This window comes from Salvia hispanica, chromosome 5 (assembly GCF_023119035.1).
Source record: "Salvia hispanica cultivar TCC Black 2014 chromosome 5, UniMelb_Shisp_WGS_1.0, whole genome shotgun sequence".
NCBI classification, from domain to species: domain Eukaryota; kingdom Viridiplantae; phylum Streptophyta; class Magnoliopsida; order Lamiales; family Lamiaceae; genus Salvia; species Salvia hispanica.
The window spans coordinates 18621317-18640686 of NC_062969.1; the positions used below are offsets into that span (position 1 = coordinate 18621317).

At 38.3% G+C, this 19370-nt stretch overlaps 1 protein-coding gene across 9 annotated transcripts; it reads right to left on the minus strand.

Moving 5' to 3' along the window:
* Positions 1–179: 179 nt before the first annotated feature.
* Positions 180–12970, minus strand: LOC125187993. 9 transcript variants are annotated; one of them, XM_048084699.1, is made up of 19 exons: positions 12820–12970; positions 11267–11825; positions 10903–11182; positions 10210–10505; positions 9172–9351; positions 7632–8366; positions 7398–7492; positions 7241–7300; positions 7074–7162; positions 5360–5923; positions 5179–5250; positions 4435–4505; positions 4292–4349; positions 3082–3355; positions 1704–2958; positions 1204–1272; positions 717–1101; positions 395–503; positions 180–301 (listed from the first exon to the last, which is right to left on the minus strand). In XM_048084699.1, exons 2-15 carry the CDS (start codon positions 11695–11697, stop codon positions 2264–2266), a joined length of 3900 nt encoding a protein of 1299 aa, XP_047940656.1. In that variant the 5' UTR covers positions 11698–11825; positions 12820–12970; the 3' UTR covers positions 180–301; positions 395–503; positions 717–1101; positions 1204–1272; positions 1704–2263. The 9 variants fall into 9 exon arrangements, with proteins under 9 accessions (XP_047940656.1, XP_047940657.1, XP_047940662.1 ...); XM_048084700.1 differs by having other exon boundaries at positions 717–863; positions 1015–1272; XM_048084705.1 differs by having other exon boundaries at positions 717–1272; positions 7398–7489; positions 7725–8366.
* Positions 12971–19370: the final 6400 nt, after the last annotated feature.

Genomic DNA, 19370 nt, shown 5'->3' on the forward strand with positions numbered 1-19370 from the left:
GGTTGATCTAACCATCTACTTCATCAGTTCAGTATCTTGAGTTGTAATTTTCACATCCCCAAATTAATGGGACATCTCTCCATAATTAAATGGTATTTGATGTGTATGTTGTTATGCCACATATAAACTCCATTTAACATTAGCCATAATAAATTCGTATGCAAATCTATCAGTTAGCCTGCCAGCAATCCAAGCATACTACACTTGATGAAATCACTATATCTTTACATGCTGCCATCTTAAGATAAATGAATCTTTACAATTTCACAGACGTAATCACAGCAAGCAATAACTTGTAATTCTGCAAAACAAAAACACAAGTACATAAGCTAAATGCAGATAGGAGCTTACCAACTAGCATAAGTTCAACTTTCTGCAAGCTAACGATGCTCACGGGTTCAATAGGCACAGCAAAGTGAGTTCTTCCTGACCCAGTGTGCACAACATGAGCCTAGTCGAAACCAGTGGGTCAGAAAAAGGCTGAAATGTGGGAGAAAATAGACCTTCACAAACACAAACTTTTCAACAGTCAGGAACCTTGTAGTTATAGTAAATTTACAAGATCACAAAATAACTTAATTATTGTGATTTCAAAGATACAACAAACATATTGCCTAATGTCAATAAAAAATCCCAAGAGTTAATGTATAGATGAATCTTGGAAGCCAGTAGAATTTCCACAATCCAGCAATGTAACCAATACGTGCCATGCTCACCTTTTAGCGTGGAAAGCATCCTTCGGAACACTTCACGTGTAAAGGAGATCCTGCTCAATGGGTTCAACCATTCAAGCTTATGAAATATGGATGAAGCAATGCATCATTCAATAGTTGCAACAAACTCATCTGTGCGATAAAGGGATTCTGAAACACACAAGCACATGCATAAAATCAATTTGAATCAGCATTTTGGAATAACTTTTGCCTCTTTTAGGTTTGAGAAAGAGCTTCAAGCAGCTTGTTTCCATAAATGGGATGACAGAATAAGCTCTCTGAGAAACATGAACAAACTCACACGGACAGAATCCCTCGAGACGAGCTTGACTCACATCAACAAGTACATCCTAATTTGATAGCCATGGGATGCTAAATATCCTACAAGCTAGAGAATTAAACAATGCAAATATAGTTAGATTAGTGGCTTAGAATGAGTAATGACTCTAGTCAACGCTTGATAAAATTTATCCAACACCCTTATTAGCACCTAAAGCCTGATGAGCTTAAGATTGATCAGCAAATTCTTCATAACATAATTTGGAGTATCCTTGCATTTCTACAAAAAAAATATCCAAATTAGAACCCCTCAAAAGATATCCCAGTGATTACAAAAGATGTAACAAATGCATCAAGTAAAAAGAATGTAGATCAAATTAATTTCTTAAGTAGTGGCGAGTCGGAACATAAAACCCATACAAAATTTCATATCATCAGAACACCAAAGCATTATACCGTAGCGGCAGCATCAGATAGGTTTTCAGTTGATTCCAGACTTTAGAAGAAGCATAAATTTTAAGTTCAATATAGTAAGGAGCAGCAGTGCAGAAGTTATCACAAGACCACTAAGTAGAACTATATAAAGCAACAAGAATGGCTCTAGATAGTTTCATCGTCATGTAACAAAGTGAAATCAACTACAGGCCTCTACAAACAGTTACCTCGAAAGGAACCCAACTGCCAATCTACTATTCCATACACACTACTTACCTTGACTGCCAGGATATGCACTCCATGCATCATGGAAACAAAAAATGGTCACAAAGCCAGCATACGATCATCAAAGCCTTCGCATCTAAAAGAGGTTAGAAACTGTAACAAGAGTGAAAACTGATGTAAAATGTAAGTCCATGAAAAAATTAGATATGTTCCGAATGATGCCCTCCTAGGTGAAAGATGATTTAAACCCCACAGCCAGCACAAGAGGGCTAATTTTGCAGAAGTATGGTTTTATTGGAATATAAAATTTATGTACATGGGACATTGTTTCTTATCTGTAATTCTACAACGGAAGTAGTGCCTACTAAGACCTTACAACAGAGATGTGGGCTTATATGTCGAACAAAAAGATCTTTACAGTCAATTGTCAACAGCCAGATTACGAACATATCCTTATGCAGGAAAAAGAGAAACTCCATAATCACTCAAGCTGAGCTTATTGTACAGACAATGGCATGAAGACGATTGTCACTGGACAATCATGGCAACTGTTCTTTCTTTCTTCTTTCTGTGATTGTGTATAAGGCACAGGAATGTACAGCATTGAGATCTCAAACCATCATATTCAACTCTGCCAGGTCATCCATTGGGATTCCAAGGCCACCAATACAATCATTATCATGTAACCCGTCATCCTCAATATTCATAAACCATGATCCTAGGTCCTCTCCTTGACCACCTAGATCATCAGTAACTCCTAAATCATCCATATCAGGCAGTTGCAGCCCAGATAAATCAATTGGTTCCTCCAACATGTCATTGGAATGGTTGTTGTTATCCTTTCCAGAGTTACTTTGGCTATTCTCACTTGATTTATGCATTGCTGAGAATATTCTGTTTTCTTGTTCTCCCGTATTCCCCAGAGAACCATTGATTGAAGCAGACAAATGAGCAGTTTTCTGCTTGGTTCTTGCCTTGGACTTTCTATCTCCTTTGACAGAGGCTGAAACAGTGCGGCTATTTTTCACCATTCCGTTTTTGGAGAAAGCCTCTCTGTTGTTTCCTTTTCCCTCTCTATCCCTCTCACTCCTTTTTCCCTTAGCACTGCTTGAGAGAGAACCACCAAGGCCAGTGCTAATGATACCACCTACATTATCAAGTAACACTTCCCTCCTTTTTACTCTATTTGACCAACTGTCTTCTTTCCTATTAACTTGTTCAGAACCCAGATTATTTGATGGGAATACTTCAGAAGAATATGTATCTTGATTGTTTGAACTGGGGCTCTGCTGTGGACCCACAGGAGCTGAGAACACAAAACGAGAGTGTTCACAAAAGGAGAAGCTCTTACTTTAAGGAAAGAAGAGTATTCGCTAGAAATAACATAATTAAATGTTTATAAGCATCCTGAATTTTATCTGGCATTTACCTGAAGTTCTAGCTTCAATAGAGCTTCCAGATGCTCCAAGATGCAGTTTTTCAGACTCATTATCAGTGCTAGAGTTCAATGGTTGCCCATCAAAAAGGAAGGATACACCAGAAAGGAAAATGTCCTTATAAAGAGGATCGTCAAAGCAGCTCTTTCCTGTCTCCTCAAATTCTCGGTACCGTTCCATAGTCCGCTTAACAAAAGCTAAGGCTACTTGCTTGGCCATTTTACCACTAGCACTTTTCATCCCATGGGCATTAGGTCCACAGCAACTCTGTAGGGAAGAAACAGTTAATTTACAAATCAGGCTATACCAGAAATAGTTGCCAGTGGCATTTGATTAAATTGTGAAGAAGATTGAGACAGAACCAACTTTAAGAGACAACCAAACACAGAGGAAGATGATACTATGATTTGCTTCCAGAAGATTGATAATCATGATCTTGTTTCAGTGTCCTTATTTTTGCATTTCAGAGATATAGGCAGCATAGAACATAGCCATTCATTGGAATTGCTTGTTTCTTTTTTACATTCAGTATGTTAAGCTTCCTCTTTTGTCATATACTTTTTTGTTTACTTATCTTTTAATCTGAGTGAGCAATACCCATGTGATTAGAGCACTCAACATGAAATTTATACTACCTCCATCTTTGAAAAATAAAAACTTTTGAAATGGCACGGGTTTTAATGCACAATAAGAAAGAAGAATTTGTAAAGTAAGGGGGATGGAGAGAAAACTGAGTAAAGTAAGAGAGATGAAGAGAAAGGTAGTGGAAATAGAGTTAGTGGGTTGTGGGGTCCACTTCCTAAAATAGAAAGTTAAGAAAGTTTCTATTTTTAAGAGACGGCCCAAAATAGAAATAGTTTGTATTGTTATGAGACGGAGGTAGTATTTGTTAACTGAGATGGTCCAGTTTTTGGTTTTTACATATGAAAGCTTTTGAAAAATCGTGTTTCCTGAGCAGCAGGTGCTCAGAGGCTCTCAAAATTGGATGCATCAATAATCGTTGATGAAAAGAAAAAAAAATTCTCAGGTATCTCAGTATCAGTCTGTTGGTAGGAAATTTAGTTTGAAAATATTACCCCTACTATGAAGGACAAGATATAGATTACTGTTTTTCTCAGTAAAGAGTCAACTGATTCTCTAAAATGATTTCCTACATCAATATACAAGGTGATAGAGGAAGAATGCGATGATAGCGATGATTACCATGTACTTCTCATAGGCCATTCCCACAAGTTTATTAAGAGCACGCTCTTCAAAATCCCTACAGTAAATGAAGATGCACAATTATTATCAGGCAAGATAGGTTATCCATACATTATTTCTTAAAAGACGAGCAGAATCCTTACTTCTGCTGGAGCTCTTTAGCATCAGTAGCAGAACAGAGAAGTTTGCCAAGCAAGCTCTTCTTCAGTGAAACCTAGATACGGGATTAACAATAAGAAGGATTATCAAAATAAAAAAATAGAAGGTTCACAAAGGAAACTTAAAATACACACAAGAAATGCTATACTCCGCTAGCCTTTGTTCTATCTTCCTTTAAGAGAAATTCATCCATCACTTTTATTTTATGTTTCTTGCAGCACATACATATGCATAGATGAGGATGATGGAAGTGCAGGTAACACAGATTTTTAACTGACTTCTACCAGGCATTTCTGTTAGTGTGTGGAACAAATCCGACAAATTTAGCTTTATGTTACATTTCCTTTGTTAGAAATGGGCCACTCACCCCCTTAAAGGGCCTTATAAGGGCGGAGGGTTATCCACTCATTTATAGAGGAGTCAAGATCACCAATTTGTGGATGTGGGCCAAGAAGGGATTTTAATACGCCCCCACAATGCGTGGGACAGAATGATCATCAGACTTCCTGACTTGCAACAAAGAAACCCATCACGAACTTGGGCCCGCTCTAATACCATTTTAGAAATGGGCCACTCCCCCCAGTAGAGCAGCCCATTAAAGACATCCTTAATATGCAACTATGAATAAATAAAATATACGTGCGCTGAAAAAAGTATTGAAAAAATATCCAATAGGAAAGCTAAAGTCTTCTTGATTCGTTTCAATTTCATACTTTAACAGGTGTTACCTGTTCCTGGTACTTCTCATCCAACCTAGTGATATCCCCGCTTATTTCATCTCCACTCTGTGCCACATAAGACTGATAAGAAGAATGTATCAAAAACTTGATGCAAGGCTTCTAAAGCAAGAGAGAAAAAGAAGCATGTGCACTAGATTGAAAACCTTAAAGAGGAGAAGACCTAACATACCACTAAATCTGGGTAGATTCCTATGCTATGAACCTCCATAATAAGTCTTTCATTTATTGACATATTTTGATACTGATACTCCGAACATATTGTGCTAGGTATCAACTGGTCTGTGTGTAAACCATCTTGTAAATGGTCACAGTTAGGGAAACCCATGCCAGGAATTGACATAATGTTCTGCTCCAGTTCGTAAAATGATCTTCCATTTGAATTTGAATCATATCCATTAAACGTAGGACATCCAGAAGGGTCACAACTTGGTGACGTGTGAGAACAGACGGTATCTGATCCCAAATCTTTTTCAATCTCAAATGAAGATTCATGCGCATCATATCTGAGGTCATGTTCTTCTTCAGGAATCAAAGCCGCAATAATTCTCTGGTACATGGAAATCTCATCCGACTTCTTCACACCTGTAGCCACATGCTCAGGGCTAAGATCCAAACATCTTGCTTTAGTCTCGCCTCTCCCAAATTCATTCGAGCCATAGTCAGGTACTAAAATGCAGCTAGCTGTATCAATTTGAACTGGAGCAGGTGTGTCCATTGTTATACCAGAATTAATCTGGAAAGAATAAAAATGACACAGAAGACTTCAATATACAGAAATGCAACTAAATGTAGAAAAGTGGCATCAAACTGAGCTTCAATCATCAGAACATGCTGAGCATCATTCAAGGCTTAATTCTTATATACTTGCATAAAGTACAACTTGCCATATATAATGTGCGTATAGAAGGTGCAATTGAACAGGAGTATTCATAATAACTGTAAGGGTCCCCATAAGGCTTTAACCCCAACTTTGATTGCTTATGAAGACAAACAGACTCCAGACGAAATGGGTACCAATAAATCAAACAGCATTACCTAATCACAACCATTAGCACCAATAACACATCAATGCTGACAGAAGTTTCAAATTTGTGCAATAACTGAAGATGTCAACCAAGTATAAAAAGAGGGCATGCTCAAGGTGAACCTAAGTATAAGTCCTAACAAGTACTTATAGCATTTTATGTTTGATAGATATCATACATGAACTTAATGTATTACTACATGCTTAGTAATTGGATGAAAAGTGTTACTTACTTCATGTATCCTTTTCCCAAACACAATAAAATGCTGAAAGCAAGCAAGTCGCATAGTGAATTTTATTAGAAAAAAGATTAAACATATCGAGAAAAGAATAAACACTGAAAAATTGAAGTCTACAGAATCTGCCAAGAAATATAAAATCTTTTAATAGTAATATGAGCAGAATTAGGACATAAATGATTTAAAAGATAGTAGTGAAGTGGGGTGGGAGACCAATTTTTAATATAAAAGGTGCATATATAAAACAACCAAATGGGTAGATTAGTAACGCATTAGTTAGCAAGGGAATATAGTACAAGTGTAATTTAATAAAAATTCACTCCACTAATATTTGGCAATCAAAAGACTACATAATGAATATCTAACAGTCAAGGACTCAAGTCCATTGGCAAAATGTGGAAGTAACCCTTCTATTTTCAATCAACAGCAATATGTCTCTTAGCCAAAATAACAAAAATAAAAAAAATAGACAAAATACTTTCCCGGCCCTTCTAACATGCACAGCTATTACAATATACCTTAACATGTGGCACATAACATATATCACAAGTAATTTCATCAAAATTCAATTCATGCTGGAATTTTGAAATTAATTGGTATGTAAAACAAATAGACTTCACCTGATCTTTCAAATAAGATATATGCACATCAGTGATAAAATGAAATAAAGGCTCCATCTTCTTCCAGAATGGGCTTGTGAGAGCTTGTGCTGCATCCAGTAACACTTATTATTGCCAGGAGAAAGTTATACAGTACGAGAGAATTAGAGCCTTAAAACAAATAATACCAGTGTTTGCAACAGCATTTGCAGCAGCCAAAAGCTCTTCATGACCATCATCGGCACCAACTTTATAAACATATATATCAATTATCAGATAAGGAAAATAAACATTGGGACTGGAAAAACAAATGTCATCGTATGCATTCTAAAATGAATTGATTACCAAGTAAATCTGATACTGTATTGATGGCAATATGCTTTTGTCTTGTATAAGCCTTCCTGTCAGAAAGTTTTCTTGTAGGTGGCCTCCCTGCTCTGCTGCACAAAAGATTTTCACCATATCATAAAAGTTTCTTGTTCTGATGGATAGTTCAAGTTCACAACATCAAGACGATCCATACAGAAAAAAGAGCAAAAAATCCAAGTCTAGAACTTCTAATTTGTTTAGGGTTTAAACCTTTCAGTCTTGTCAAGACCAAGTCTAGAACTTCTAATTTGTTTAGTGGTCCCTACATTCCCAAGCTTTTCTACTGACAAAGGGAAGAGAGACCTAGAGGAAGTAAATCCTCGACCAGTTCTGCCTTGTCTCCTTACACCATCTCCGTGGTCGTCCGCATTGACTGCCTTATTTTTCCTTGGTGGTAGAAGCAGAGCTGAGATTTTCTGGACATTCTGAACACTTTTCTCATCCAGCTCATCACACTTCTTGTTCTTGTTTCTTGACTTGATTTCAGCAGCAACTGGTCCATCACTTTCAAATAATGCAGCTGGAAAGATATTATCACCTTTTATTTTGGTTTGCTTAGGAGAACCAGCAGGAAAACATCTTTCATTTACCATCATGTCAGACGCAGCATCCATAACAGGGTCCTCATCATTTCCAGAAACAACTGGTAATAAACTAGTTCTCCTTGCCGTTCGAGAAATCTTCTGTGGCCTTTGAGCCCAATTGGCAACAGGAGATGAAGACCGGGCAGAAGGGGTCCGTTTACGACTGTTGGCCCCAAGGCCACCCGAAACCTTGTTTGTGCAGTTAGAAAGATCCCAATCATTAGATGATACAGACCGTTGCACTGCTTGAGACATCTTAGAGCCACCACCAACTAAACCTGAGCGTGGACCCCGGACATTAGCATTCAATTTTGAGCCTGAAGTAGGACTACTGCAACTGACATCTTCTCGTGAATTTTCCCTTTAAATGGTTGAAAGGATAAAAAATGTTACACAGCAGGAAACAAAGAAGCAAAAAACAAGATGAAGGAACATAAAACAGAACAAATTTCTTGCATGTGGCCCAACTTAGAGATAGTTTTTCTTTCCTCACACAACTAACTCATGGCCATGAGCCTGATATGGGCCAAAAGTATGGCCTGACATCATCACACCTCATAATTTACATACTGTCTCCAGCGTGAGCTCAAGTAAAGTGATAATTAGCACCAAATATCCAAGACGAAAACCCAAGAGTATCAGTGGCCATAATATCATAAATGACAACTTGTATCCGGTCATCTTATTCTATGCATCTTCCTTTGGATTAAATTTTTCATTTCATCCACTAATGCTATAATTGATATCTTGGATTAATACACTGTAACCACTATTGTAACTCAACAGGAAGGCCTCTAGGACTTCACAGAAACAAAAATTTATGCCCAGGCTTTCATCAAGTGAGAGGCAGATCGCATATTCATTACAAGAAGAAAAATGCATCAATTTATTAATCATGTAATAACAAGATACTAAGCAAGTTTCAGCCAATTGCAATGAACAATGAATGTCTTGACCAATCTGTTTCAACTCAACCAGCGAAGTGATTTTCAGAATTTTACTCAGCATGAAAAATAAAAACCACTCTCATAAGGCATGTTCTTTTAAACCTTAAAACAGGTCTTTCAGCAGTATGACGACAAAAAAAATATAGATTTGTCACATTGTTTAATCGAATAATTCTATGGAACTAATTATAGAAACTCAAACAAAATGAATTTCCGTACTTGTTTACAGCTTTCAGATTCACCCTTTCTTTCTCTTGTCCATTAGGATGCTCTCTCCGCTCATGGAGAATAGAACTGTTTTCAGAATCAGTCCGAGACATAGATGACCGCATCCCTGAACTGGTCTGGGAGGTAGCCTCACTTTTCACTAGCCCTACGCCTCCATTAGCAGCACCAGATCTGTGTGAAGTTGTATATTCACATCAGCATCAGTGAATCTTTTTAACCAAGGAACTTAATGCATATGGTGAAAATAAAACCTTTATTGTTATCAAGAAAAGAAACTGTAGGGAAAAGAAAAGGTTAGATGTTTTGTGCTCAGTTATTTAATCATCCTTGGAAGATATTCTTACCAAGAAAGAAGTAAAACCTTTACCTTTATTATTATGTAAACATTACTACTTAATAATGCATATGGTGAAAATATAAAATTATCATAGGACATGAAGATAAACATTAGCAGGCAAAATTATGAGAATAAACCATCAAATTGACTGGGCTCGTTATCGGATAACAAGATCACCATTCAGACACATTAAAGTTTATAAGAAGAATAAATCCTTCAATTTATTTATCTGCGCCCAGCTCAGAATTGTTAGATCACATAGAACATGCAACACCATAAGGATGATTCGTCCCTGAAAGCATAGGCTCTCAAAGCCAGCCATCTATTATTCAAAGCATGGAATCCTCACCTAATTATTATGCATATCGATAGACTGCAAGAGGAGATTGTTGTATAGAACATCAAAAAATAGGACTACTCGTTAATCTACATGAAGAAAATAGAAACAATATTCATAAATTATTATGCACCTTAGATCTATCCAACAAAAAGGAAAAAACGTTATGTCATGTCAAGCATCTTATGTTTTCTCTCTGACTCATTACCGAATCTGATAAGTATGAATAGGCCAAAAACAAATGGATTATAAGAGTTGCACAATCATCCCAGCAGATAGACAATCAAGTGCCAAAAACTTGTGAAATACATTTCATTATTCCAACAGTATCATTGATAACAAAACTTTGTCTCACCTGAAGCCATAGGCATCGGCCACCCTTGAACGGGCTTCGGGAATTTGATGTGGATGTGTTCCTTGTTTAGGTTCCCTATAACCATCAACTGCTTTTGTTGTCATTGAACTAGAACCATTGTCTATCTTTATACGTGTGCGCTTTTTCTTCATTTTGGAATTCTCCCAACCTTCAACAGCAATCGATAGTGTTCGATCCTCACCATGAACAGAATTAGAACTAGAGATTCTTACTGCATCCCTGTCCTTATCCACAGCCCCAGGTGGTCTTGCAAGGTTATTGGCACGTGCATCCATCTAATTGAAAGGAAATATAAAGTCAGACCTTCACTAAAATGGTTTCAGTTCTCAATTTCTATCAAGTACAATGGAAGTCCAACATCTATTCATGACAAGAATATTGTGGATAATCAAAAAAACAATTAATATCACACTACTAGATAGGCAAGCAAAAGTTCAAATTTGACGGAAGCATGTAGGTCACTCAATATGTATTGAGAAATTTTCCATCAAAAATCTTCATTAGGGAAAACACGGAATTCTTTTAGGCATAAAGTAATATAAGGTTAAAAATAGTCAACTGAGTTTATTTAAGGAAAAACATGGAATTCTTTTTGGAAATAGCATAGAGGATTAAAAGGGGAAAAAACACAAATAGTTAAAAGGGGAAAGAAAGAAGGAAATGACCACAAACCCTAGCGTCAACTATAGAAGTTCGAGTGCGCTTGCTTGGAATGGTATTCTTTGTCCTTCCTTCAGACTTTTGTTGCTCCAGCTCAAAACCATTTGCAGTAGCATGGTTTTGCACTCCCATTTTCCCAACACCCACTCCAGATGCTGCACGATCAATCCTCAACAATGTGTTGGATCGATCATAAGACAAGGTATCCAGCCGGGATCTCTTTCTCGATGGAATAGCAGGGAAACACTTATTAATTACTGATAAACAGTCATTAAATATCTTCACGCGTTCCCTAATGAAGGTGAAACATTATAATATGCTGCTCACTTCAGATGGGAAAGAAAAATAAAGAGGGGCTAAGATTAATAACAGTTACCTAGCTTTAGTACCACTTTCCCGCACACCAGATTTTAGGCGTCTGAGATCGTCTAACGAGGGAGAAGTTAGTTGTTTGCTTCTCGAAGATGTGGGAAGAGAATCTTCCACGGGCATGCCAACAGCAGAACTTGCAAGCCGCTTAAAATCTGCTGGCCTGTTCAACTTATGATCTACGACCATAGACTTTGGATCAATACGCACGCAATGGAAGAAGTTGAGTACATCATTTTGAGTTACCGATGAGTTGCTTCTTGTCATATTTGGAAGACTTGACAAAAGTGGGTTCTCCAAGTTCTCACGAAAGCTACCTGATCTGTCCAGTGAGGCAGCACCATAGGAACCACGGTGGACAGATGTATACAATGGCCTATCAGGGCTACTAGATGAAATATCAAATTTGCTAGATGCTGACATGGCATCAGTTTCCATACACTATCTGTGTTGAGATACCAATTAACACAATCTTGCATGGCAATGTTGTATTACCAGAATCTATACGCATCAAATCAGTGCTCAGAAGGGTTGAATATGACGACAGGACACTGACAAACCTGTGCCTAAAAGATAACCAAAATGCATGTTATATAGAGATTTACCTTAACCCTGAAACTAAACAGCAAATGCATTGCAAGTCCCACATAGAAACAATGATGGAAGGAAGTTCTAAATAAAATAAAATGAGCATTGCAGTATAAATAAACAATGAAAGTTAAATCACCGCAAGAGGAAGACAACCATCACTACACATATTCCCCATTATCTGCATGTACAAGCTTTAAAAATAGAAAGTTATAAATGTAAACTTTCAGTCAATATCATTGAACAATGTAACCAGATAATTCAATGGATGCTGCTGCACTTAACTCATTACCAAAACCGGAGCTTTTATACGCACTCCTTAATCCTTATATCAAAATGCCGTACAACTATCTTGACTCTTGAGTTCTCGAAAAGATTTATTATTTCTCATAGAGCAAGTCTAAATACTGAGCCTTCATTTTAAATTATTAAGCTTAATTAAAGCCCCTATAAAAATCCACTAAGTAAGCAGCTAGCATTCATAAAAGTGATTCTATTTCTCACCACACAAAGCCAATAGTCGCTTCTAAAAGTGATGTGTACTCGTGATTTCCTCAAGCAGATTGTACTTGTCATTACAGCCCACATGACTACCAACAGAAAACAATAACTGCACTATGTGATCACAAGCAAAACCAGTAAAATCCATTGCGTTTAATGAACTAATCACCAAATGCTCAGATTTAACACACAGTAAATTGCCATAACCTATTTGATAGCTCAATTATTTAGAAATTAACAGCAGCAATCACTTTAAAAATCTTCGAAAGACGTTTGATCCGCAAAGCTTCAACTCATAATCTTTGCAATAACGAAAACATCTTAGCTAATCGATCATTTCTAAGGGTTCAATTAGGGTTTTGAAAAAGATCACATAATTTATGCAATCATAAAACAGAAACAATAATTAAGATGGGAAATTACGCCCAGGCCAAATTTAATAGTAATTCATAAATAATGGGAAATAAATACCTGAAAATCGAGGGAGACGAAAAATTACTTCTAACCACCGTTAACAGCAAGTGGTTGATCGGTGGAGGCAGAGGTCGGTCGGTCGTTAAATCAGAAGACGAAGATGTTTTTTTTATTAAATACTGATTCTATTTTCACCTGATTTCGGCCCGACATTTAGCCCGAATGGATTGGTTTGTAAAAGTGTATTTAGAAATTAAATACTCAAATGAATATCTAGCAATAATTTCATTTAATCACATTGCCATTTAAGGAATATATCTGAAGCTAAGTAATTTGTTAAAAAAAATAATATGGGGCCACGCATTTTAAATCACAAGTCTAACTAGTTAGAACATGCTCATTGCTCAACAATTATTTAATTTTAATACTAACTAGTTAATCTTCAATCTTCGTTATTTTCGGTTCAAATTAAAATAAACATCTTCAAAATGAATATGTTCAAACATTGATACCAGTACTTATATAAAATATACCCATTTCCCTCCATATCACAAAATTTGTCATGTTTTAATCTAATATAAATTTTTAAAAATACTAGAATAAAAAGTATGTTAAAAGAGTTAGTGGAATGTAAATCTATTTTTATTTATTAGTTTTATATTTTGGTCTCTTTCCCATCATAGCATCTTCAAATGCATCATACAACCATTCAAAGGTTTCAATCTTTTGAGTTAGCAGCGCGGAGCTGTGGTGACCTTGAGGTCACGGGTTCAAACCTTATCACCCGTTGGGAGACTTTCGGCCTTAATCCGCAAACCCAGTCGAACATGATTAGTCGGATTCCGCCGAAGGCGGGTTCGGACACCTGTGGTCAAACCAAAAAAAAAAAAAGATTGTCCAAGTGTCTAATTAATATTGGTGTAGCATAACTTGTATCATGAGAATTTATATTTTTAGTCTTTTATTTAATTTTACAAATAAATTCCACATGTTTATTTAATTGGTGAATTATGTGATGGATTAGCTTATGCCTCAGGTGATCCACTCCGAAAATCAACTTACCATAAAGCAAATTCAAACATGAAAAATTTATCAATATGATTATGTGCAAATATTTATGCAAAAGCATACTTCATTGCGTTGATACTGACTCAACTTTATTTTACCCAAATAATATCTGCAAGTGTACAGGGTTATTGTAGCAAATAGCAAGCAAGAGTATATCGTATTCCACAGAGACAATTAAGTGTAAACCTAAGTACCACGAACCAATTTCAACTACTATCCAGACGATCGAGAATTTTGGTTTTAAACTAACAACTACTAAAAGCATATAAAATCAGAGATCAAAATAAGCACTTAAACAAGAAAACAATTAAGCAAGTTGTAGAAAATGATAGAGAAATATGCAGAATTCAAGGATCCGATGCACAACTCATAGCCTAACCCAATTGAAAGCGATTTACCATTTAAAGTCTCCAGAATTGTTGAATCAATCAAAAATATAGGTTAAACCCCATCCCGAGGTGAGAAATCCGTTGATTAGGTGTAATAATTGAAGCCCCCTTCTAATTCTTAGACCTAACTCCTAATAGTTCGATTAGATTAAAGATCCCACTCGAAACCTCAACTCTCCCGAGTTTTATTGAATTAAGGTGTGAAGTATTCTTCTTTCAAGGTTAAATATTTCATCTCCCGATTACTCTAAGAAACCCTACACTCCCAATTGGTGATCAAGCAATTGTTAGGAAAAAACACAAGAATAATTCAAACAATTACAAGAGCTAGATAAAAACGAAGTCAATTGGATTAAAACTATGAATCAATGCATCTTCACCAAAAATTCTATATAAAAAGTTTAGTTACTCATGTTCATGGTAGAAAACAAAAAGAAACTAAAGAAAACAATGGAAAACATGATACGGAGTACAAATGGTGGAGGAATTGAAGCTTGAATCTTCAATCTTCTTCCAAGAGTGCTTGAGATAGATGGGTTGTGTGTTTCACGGCGGTAGAGAATGAGTGGAGTTTCCCTAACTTTTCTTTCTTATTTCCCTCTTTCAAAAAATCGCGTTTCACTTCTGAAAATCGCCAGAAATACGTACCCGGCCGGGTGGATTTATTGTACTGAAAAATCACCCGGCCGGGTGGGATTCTTTCGGTACTCTCTGGAATTGCGCAAGTCAAATTGTTCCACCCGGCCGGGTACAATTATTGTACTGTAAAGTCACCCGGCCGGGTGGGACTGCTTCCGAGTTCTCTGTATTCTCCAGGGCTTCTCAACGCCACCCGGTCGGGTGGCTTTTCTGCACAAAAGCTCACCCGGCCGGGTGAGACCATGTTTCACCTCTTTCTTGCCTATTTTGCCTAAAACACTCAACAAACCCGTGAACTCCAAAACAAATAGTAATTGGCTGGAAATAACCATTTTGAGCACAAAAACTCAACAATTAAGCATATCAACACACCAATCATGACACTAAAATACGAGTTTGTCAACTCCCCCAAACTTAGACTCTTATTTGTCCTCAAATAAGAATAAGAAATCATGAAGAACAAACTCATGCATAGAGGTGGGATTGATGTTTTGCTTCAGAAAATTTACAAACAAGCTCGAATGTAGGATACATACAAGAATCAACCAAACATTAATTGAAGCTACTGTCTCGTATATCACCTGGTATCAATGCTCTCACAAGGTTTAGGAGGTGTGATTTTCTCCCTTTTATTCTTTCTCACTCAAGTGTATAAGAAGTACCATAAACACTCGAATCAAGTAACATGTAATGCTTACCATAGGCTTGCTCAACGTCAAACGTCTCCTCTGTTCTGATGTGAAAGCGAACCTAAGATCAGAAAGGTCTTTATTTGGGTTGTAATGTAGGCTCTTTGGACGGTATGGTGAATTTAGGCTATAGTGACTAAAGAATATAATTGAAGCACACATCTCCACAACAACCATTTTCCAAAATGATTCTCAATACTTGGCTTTATCAAGCTTCCTTCCAAGACCCCCTTATTCAAGGCCCCATCACACTATTTATTTATTTACAATACTTTTCTCTCCATTTTTTTTTCTTCTAGACTTCGTCTAGCTTATACCTCCATTTTTTTTAATTTTATATATATATATACATATCTTCCCATCCTTTGTAACATTGTTCTTTTCTCCCCTTTTATAGGTCTTTCGAACATTCCCTTTCAACTATCAAACACAATTTTGGCTATGAAGGCTAACTAGGGATTTATAAGCATATGAGGATAATCAAAGAATGCCTAACTTCATCTCTTAAGTTCACATCCACTATAAAGACTTGACATGACGAGGAGCAAGTTCTAGAAACAAAAACAAGTTACCCAATCAAATCACACATGAACAAAGTATGGCTCAAATCTCACCGGGATTAGCATTGACCAAGCAAACAAGCACTTCACTCGCAATTAAATCATGGAATGATCACGCAATCCCTAACCATTCTAACCACAATTTTTAAGAAAAAAACAATTATCATCATAAGCCATCAACCCCGTACTTAGCATCAATTATCTTACATTCATCCATATTCGAATTTGAGTCCCACAGGCGGGACTTACACCAAATGACCCCAAATAAAACATTAAAAAGAAAAAGTCTTAAGAACACAAGTACACATCATTAGCAAATGGAGAAATGGAACAACCAATCCACGTCAGAACCCCCCCAAACTTATTCAAGCCAGAGGATAGAATAAGTTTGAAGAGAAGTGGATGGTTGAGATACCTCTATTCGGCCGGCGGTGGGGAACCTCGCGTAGTAGGCATGGTAGAAGGCCTGGCTGGGTGGCATCACTAGCATCGAAACGAGTCTGTAGCTGCTGAAGCTGCTCTCCATAGTGATCCAGGCGAGTTCCAAAGTTGTCAAGTCGAGTATCGCACTGGAACCTCCATGCCTCGGCGTTCGCGTTCCACTGCTGTGCCTGGATCCACCGGGCCTCCTGCTGGTCTCGGCTCACCCGAAGTGACCGAACTCCTGCAGCAATTTCCGCCAAGTAACTGTCGTTGGATGGCCTCCCTCGTGGTCGGCTCCTCTTGGGCTGGCTGCTCTGGCCTTCTTCATACTCCGTGGCGGGCTCTTCATCATCCTCGTTCATAGCTGCTGGGGCGTTCTCTATCTGCATGAGCTCCTCAGGGATATGCGGTTGTGGAAGATAGGCGGGGTCCACATAATTGGGCACGGCATCTGCGGCTCCTTCCCCTTGAGGGGGGTCACTCTCGATCTTCTCCAAATGGTCTGGAGTATCCATTTTCCAATTGGTCTGGTAGCCCCATCCGCTGACCGCGAAAAGCTGGGGGTCGGGGAACCTAATGCACGTGTTTTGATCTATCCTGAAGTACCCTGCGCCCCGTCTATCAACCAGAATGATGTTGGACCTCTTAAATGTGTCCCAATCCAATATCATGGGACCGGGATCTGGGGTCCTTCCCTCAAAGCTCACTCCAAACTTGAAGGCCAACGCCGCTACAATTCCTCCACAACACAACTTGCCGCTCTGTCTCTTTGACTGCCTCTCCAGGTTTTTGATTATATAATGCCCAATGTTGATCCTCCTTCGTTTGAGCATTCCCCACAACACAAATAGTATTTCTGTGGACATGCTGCCTGCTTCTGTGTGAGCTAAAGGGTAGTAGACCAAGGCCTTTGCCATGTACCGAAGGACAGGGTTTCTGATTGAGTTAATCTTGGCTCTGGATGGGGTGAACACCGCTTCGCTGCTGATTAAGCTCCAAAACTCGTTTCTATTATAATCCTCAGGCTGGGGATCCTCTAGAATGCCTTCCTCACCTTCCTCCATCAGTTTGAAGAGTTCATTGAACTCTTCGACAGAAATTGTGTGTTCTTCGTTAACAAGGCGGAAGGACATTGAGTTGATGTTCCTCCCCGAGGACTCCACTGTGAGGGTAGTGAAGAACTCCACCGTGAGGGCTTTGTAGGACCCGTGCTTCAAGGAAAACAAATGGCTAAGGTGTCCAGCTTGGACAAGGATATCCCAGGAGTGCTGAATTCCAAGTCCGTTTAAAGTGGCCCGACTTTGATACCTGGACGGTATGCTGTCTAGTGCCGCCACAGCCTCCCATTTCCTGTTTTCCCCTTTTCGAAGGGTGACACCAACCTTCTGTGGTTTGAGTGTTCTCGGGGCCATCAGTAGTGGGTACCTAAAAAGAGAAATGTTAGTGACTCCCCCAAACTTTAGGACAGATAAAGATGTAGGAAGATAGACTCTATTCCTAACATCCTCAATACCAATACAAGTAATCTAGCTAGAAATTAGAAAGATAGACTCGATTTCTAAAATCTATAAACACAACTTAACCAATTTTCGGGAGATAGACTCAATCCCTATGCCCATTGTTCACCAAAATCCTTGAAGGGAGATAGACTCAATCCCGGAACTTACATAGATCAACAAATTCAACAATAAAATCCTCACATCGAAAGAATATCAACCCTATTCATGCCCAAATTCAAACTCAACTCAAACAAGCTAATGTAACCTCTCAAGTCAACAATGCATACTCAAAGACTTCACCACAAGCAAAATTCATACCAAAACCCCTACAATTTCACAAATTAAGCACAAGACTATCACCAATTCAACTTGTAAAGGCTACAAACTTCATACCCATCACACATTGCACATCATATCCATGGCTAGAGAGGGTTAGAGGTGAAGAACATACCTTTGTTGCTTGTAGTGAGAGAAAAATCGAAAAGTAGGGCTCTTTCTTGAGTGTGTTGGTACAACTCCTCTAAATACACAAATTAATCGGACCAAAACACTCTAGCAAGAAGGAATTGAAGCTAGGGGGTGTAATATGTGGTGGATGGGTGAGATGTTGAGTGAATTTGTGTGTGAGAGGGAGAGAAATTGGGAAGGGGGAGAGAGGCGGGTGGAAGGGGGCGGGTGAGAGTAGGAAAAAAAAATCGTACATACCTGTTAAATACCTAGGTTTCGCAGGCACGGACCCGGCCGGGTGGTATTTCTCAACTGGTAATTCACCCGGTCGGGTGAGAGAAATTTAGTACTCTCTGGATTTCCGCAGCTGTTCGGCCGTGACCCGGCCGGGTGGAATTGTTGAACTGATAAATCACCCGGCCGGGTGGCCGTATTAGACTCCCCTCTGGAATTTTTCTTTGCAAAATATCTGACCCGGCCGGGTGGAATTGTTGAACTGATAAATCACCCGGCCGGGTGACTTGTTCTGGGCAGATTTTTGTTCTCCATCCGAATTTTCACTCCCTTTTTACCAGTGTTTACAACTTATTTCTGCAAAATGTCAGTTCCCAAGCAAAAACCAAATCCACATCCGATGAGATACTTGAGAAAGGAACAAAACAAAGAAACTAAGGATACAAAAGCCAAAAGAAGGAAGGAAAAACAAACACACCAAAAATCGAAAGACAAATCACACAAAAAGCAATAGAGTTACCTACTAGGGGTTGCCTCCCCTAAAGCGCTTTTGGTTAAAGTCGTTAGCTCGACATCTCCATAGTGTATCACTGTGCCTCCAAGGAGAGACGGAACACCTCTTCCTTTTGCTCCATAGAGTGGAACTTCTTCACATTCTGA

Bases quoted from the DNA above. Each gene is read 5' to 3' on its own strand.
- LOC125187993 (XM_048084699.1), bottom strand. From the start codon at position 11,697: ATGGAAACTGATGCCATGTCAGCATCTAGCAAATTTGATATTTCATCT. The intron at 11,183-11,266 runs GTAACTGTTATT...CACCTTCATTAG, and splicing joins GAAAGTGGTACTAAAGCTAG to GGAACGCGTGAAGATATTTA. The intron at 8,367-9,171 runs GTACGGAAATTC...AACCATTTAAAG, and splicing joins AATCTGAAAGCTGTAAACAA to GGAAAATTCACGAGAAGATG.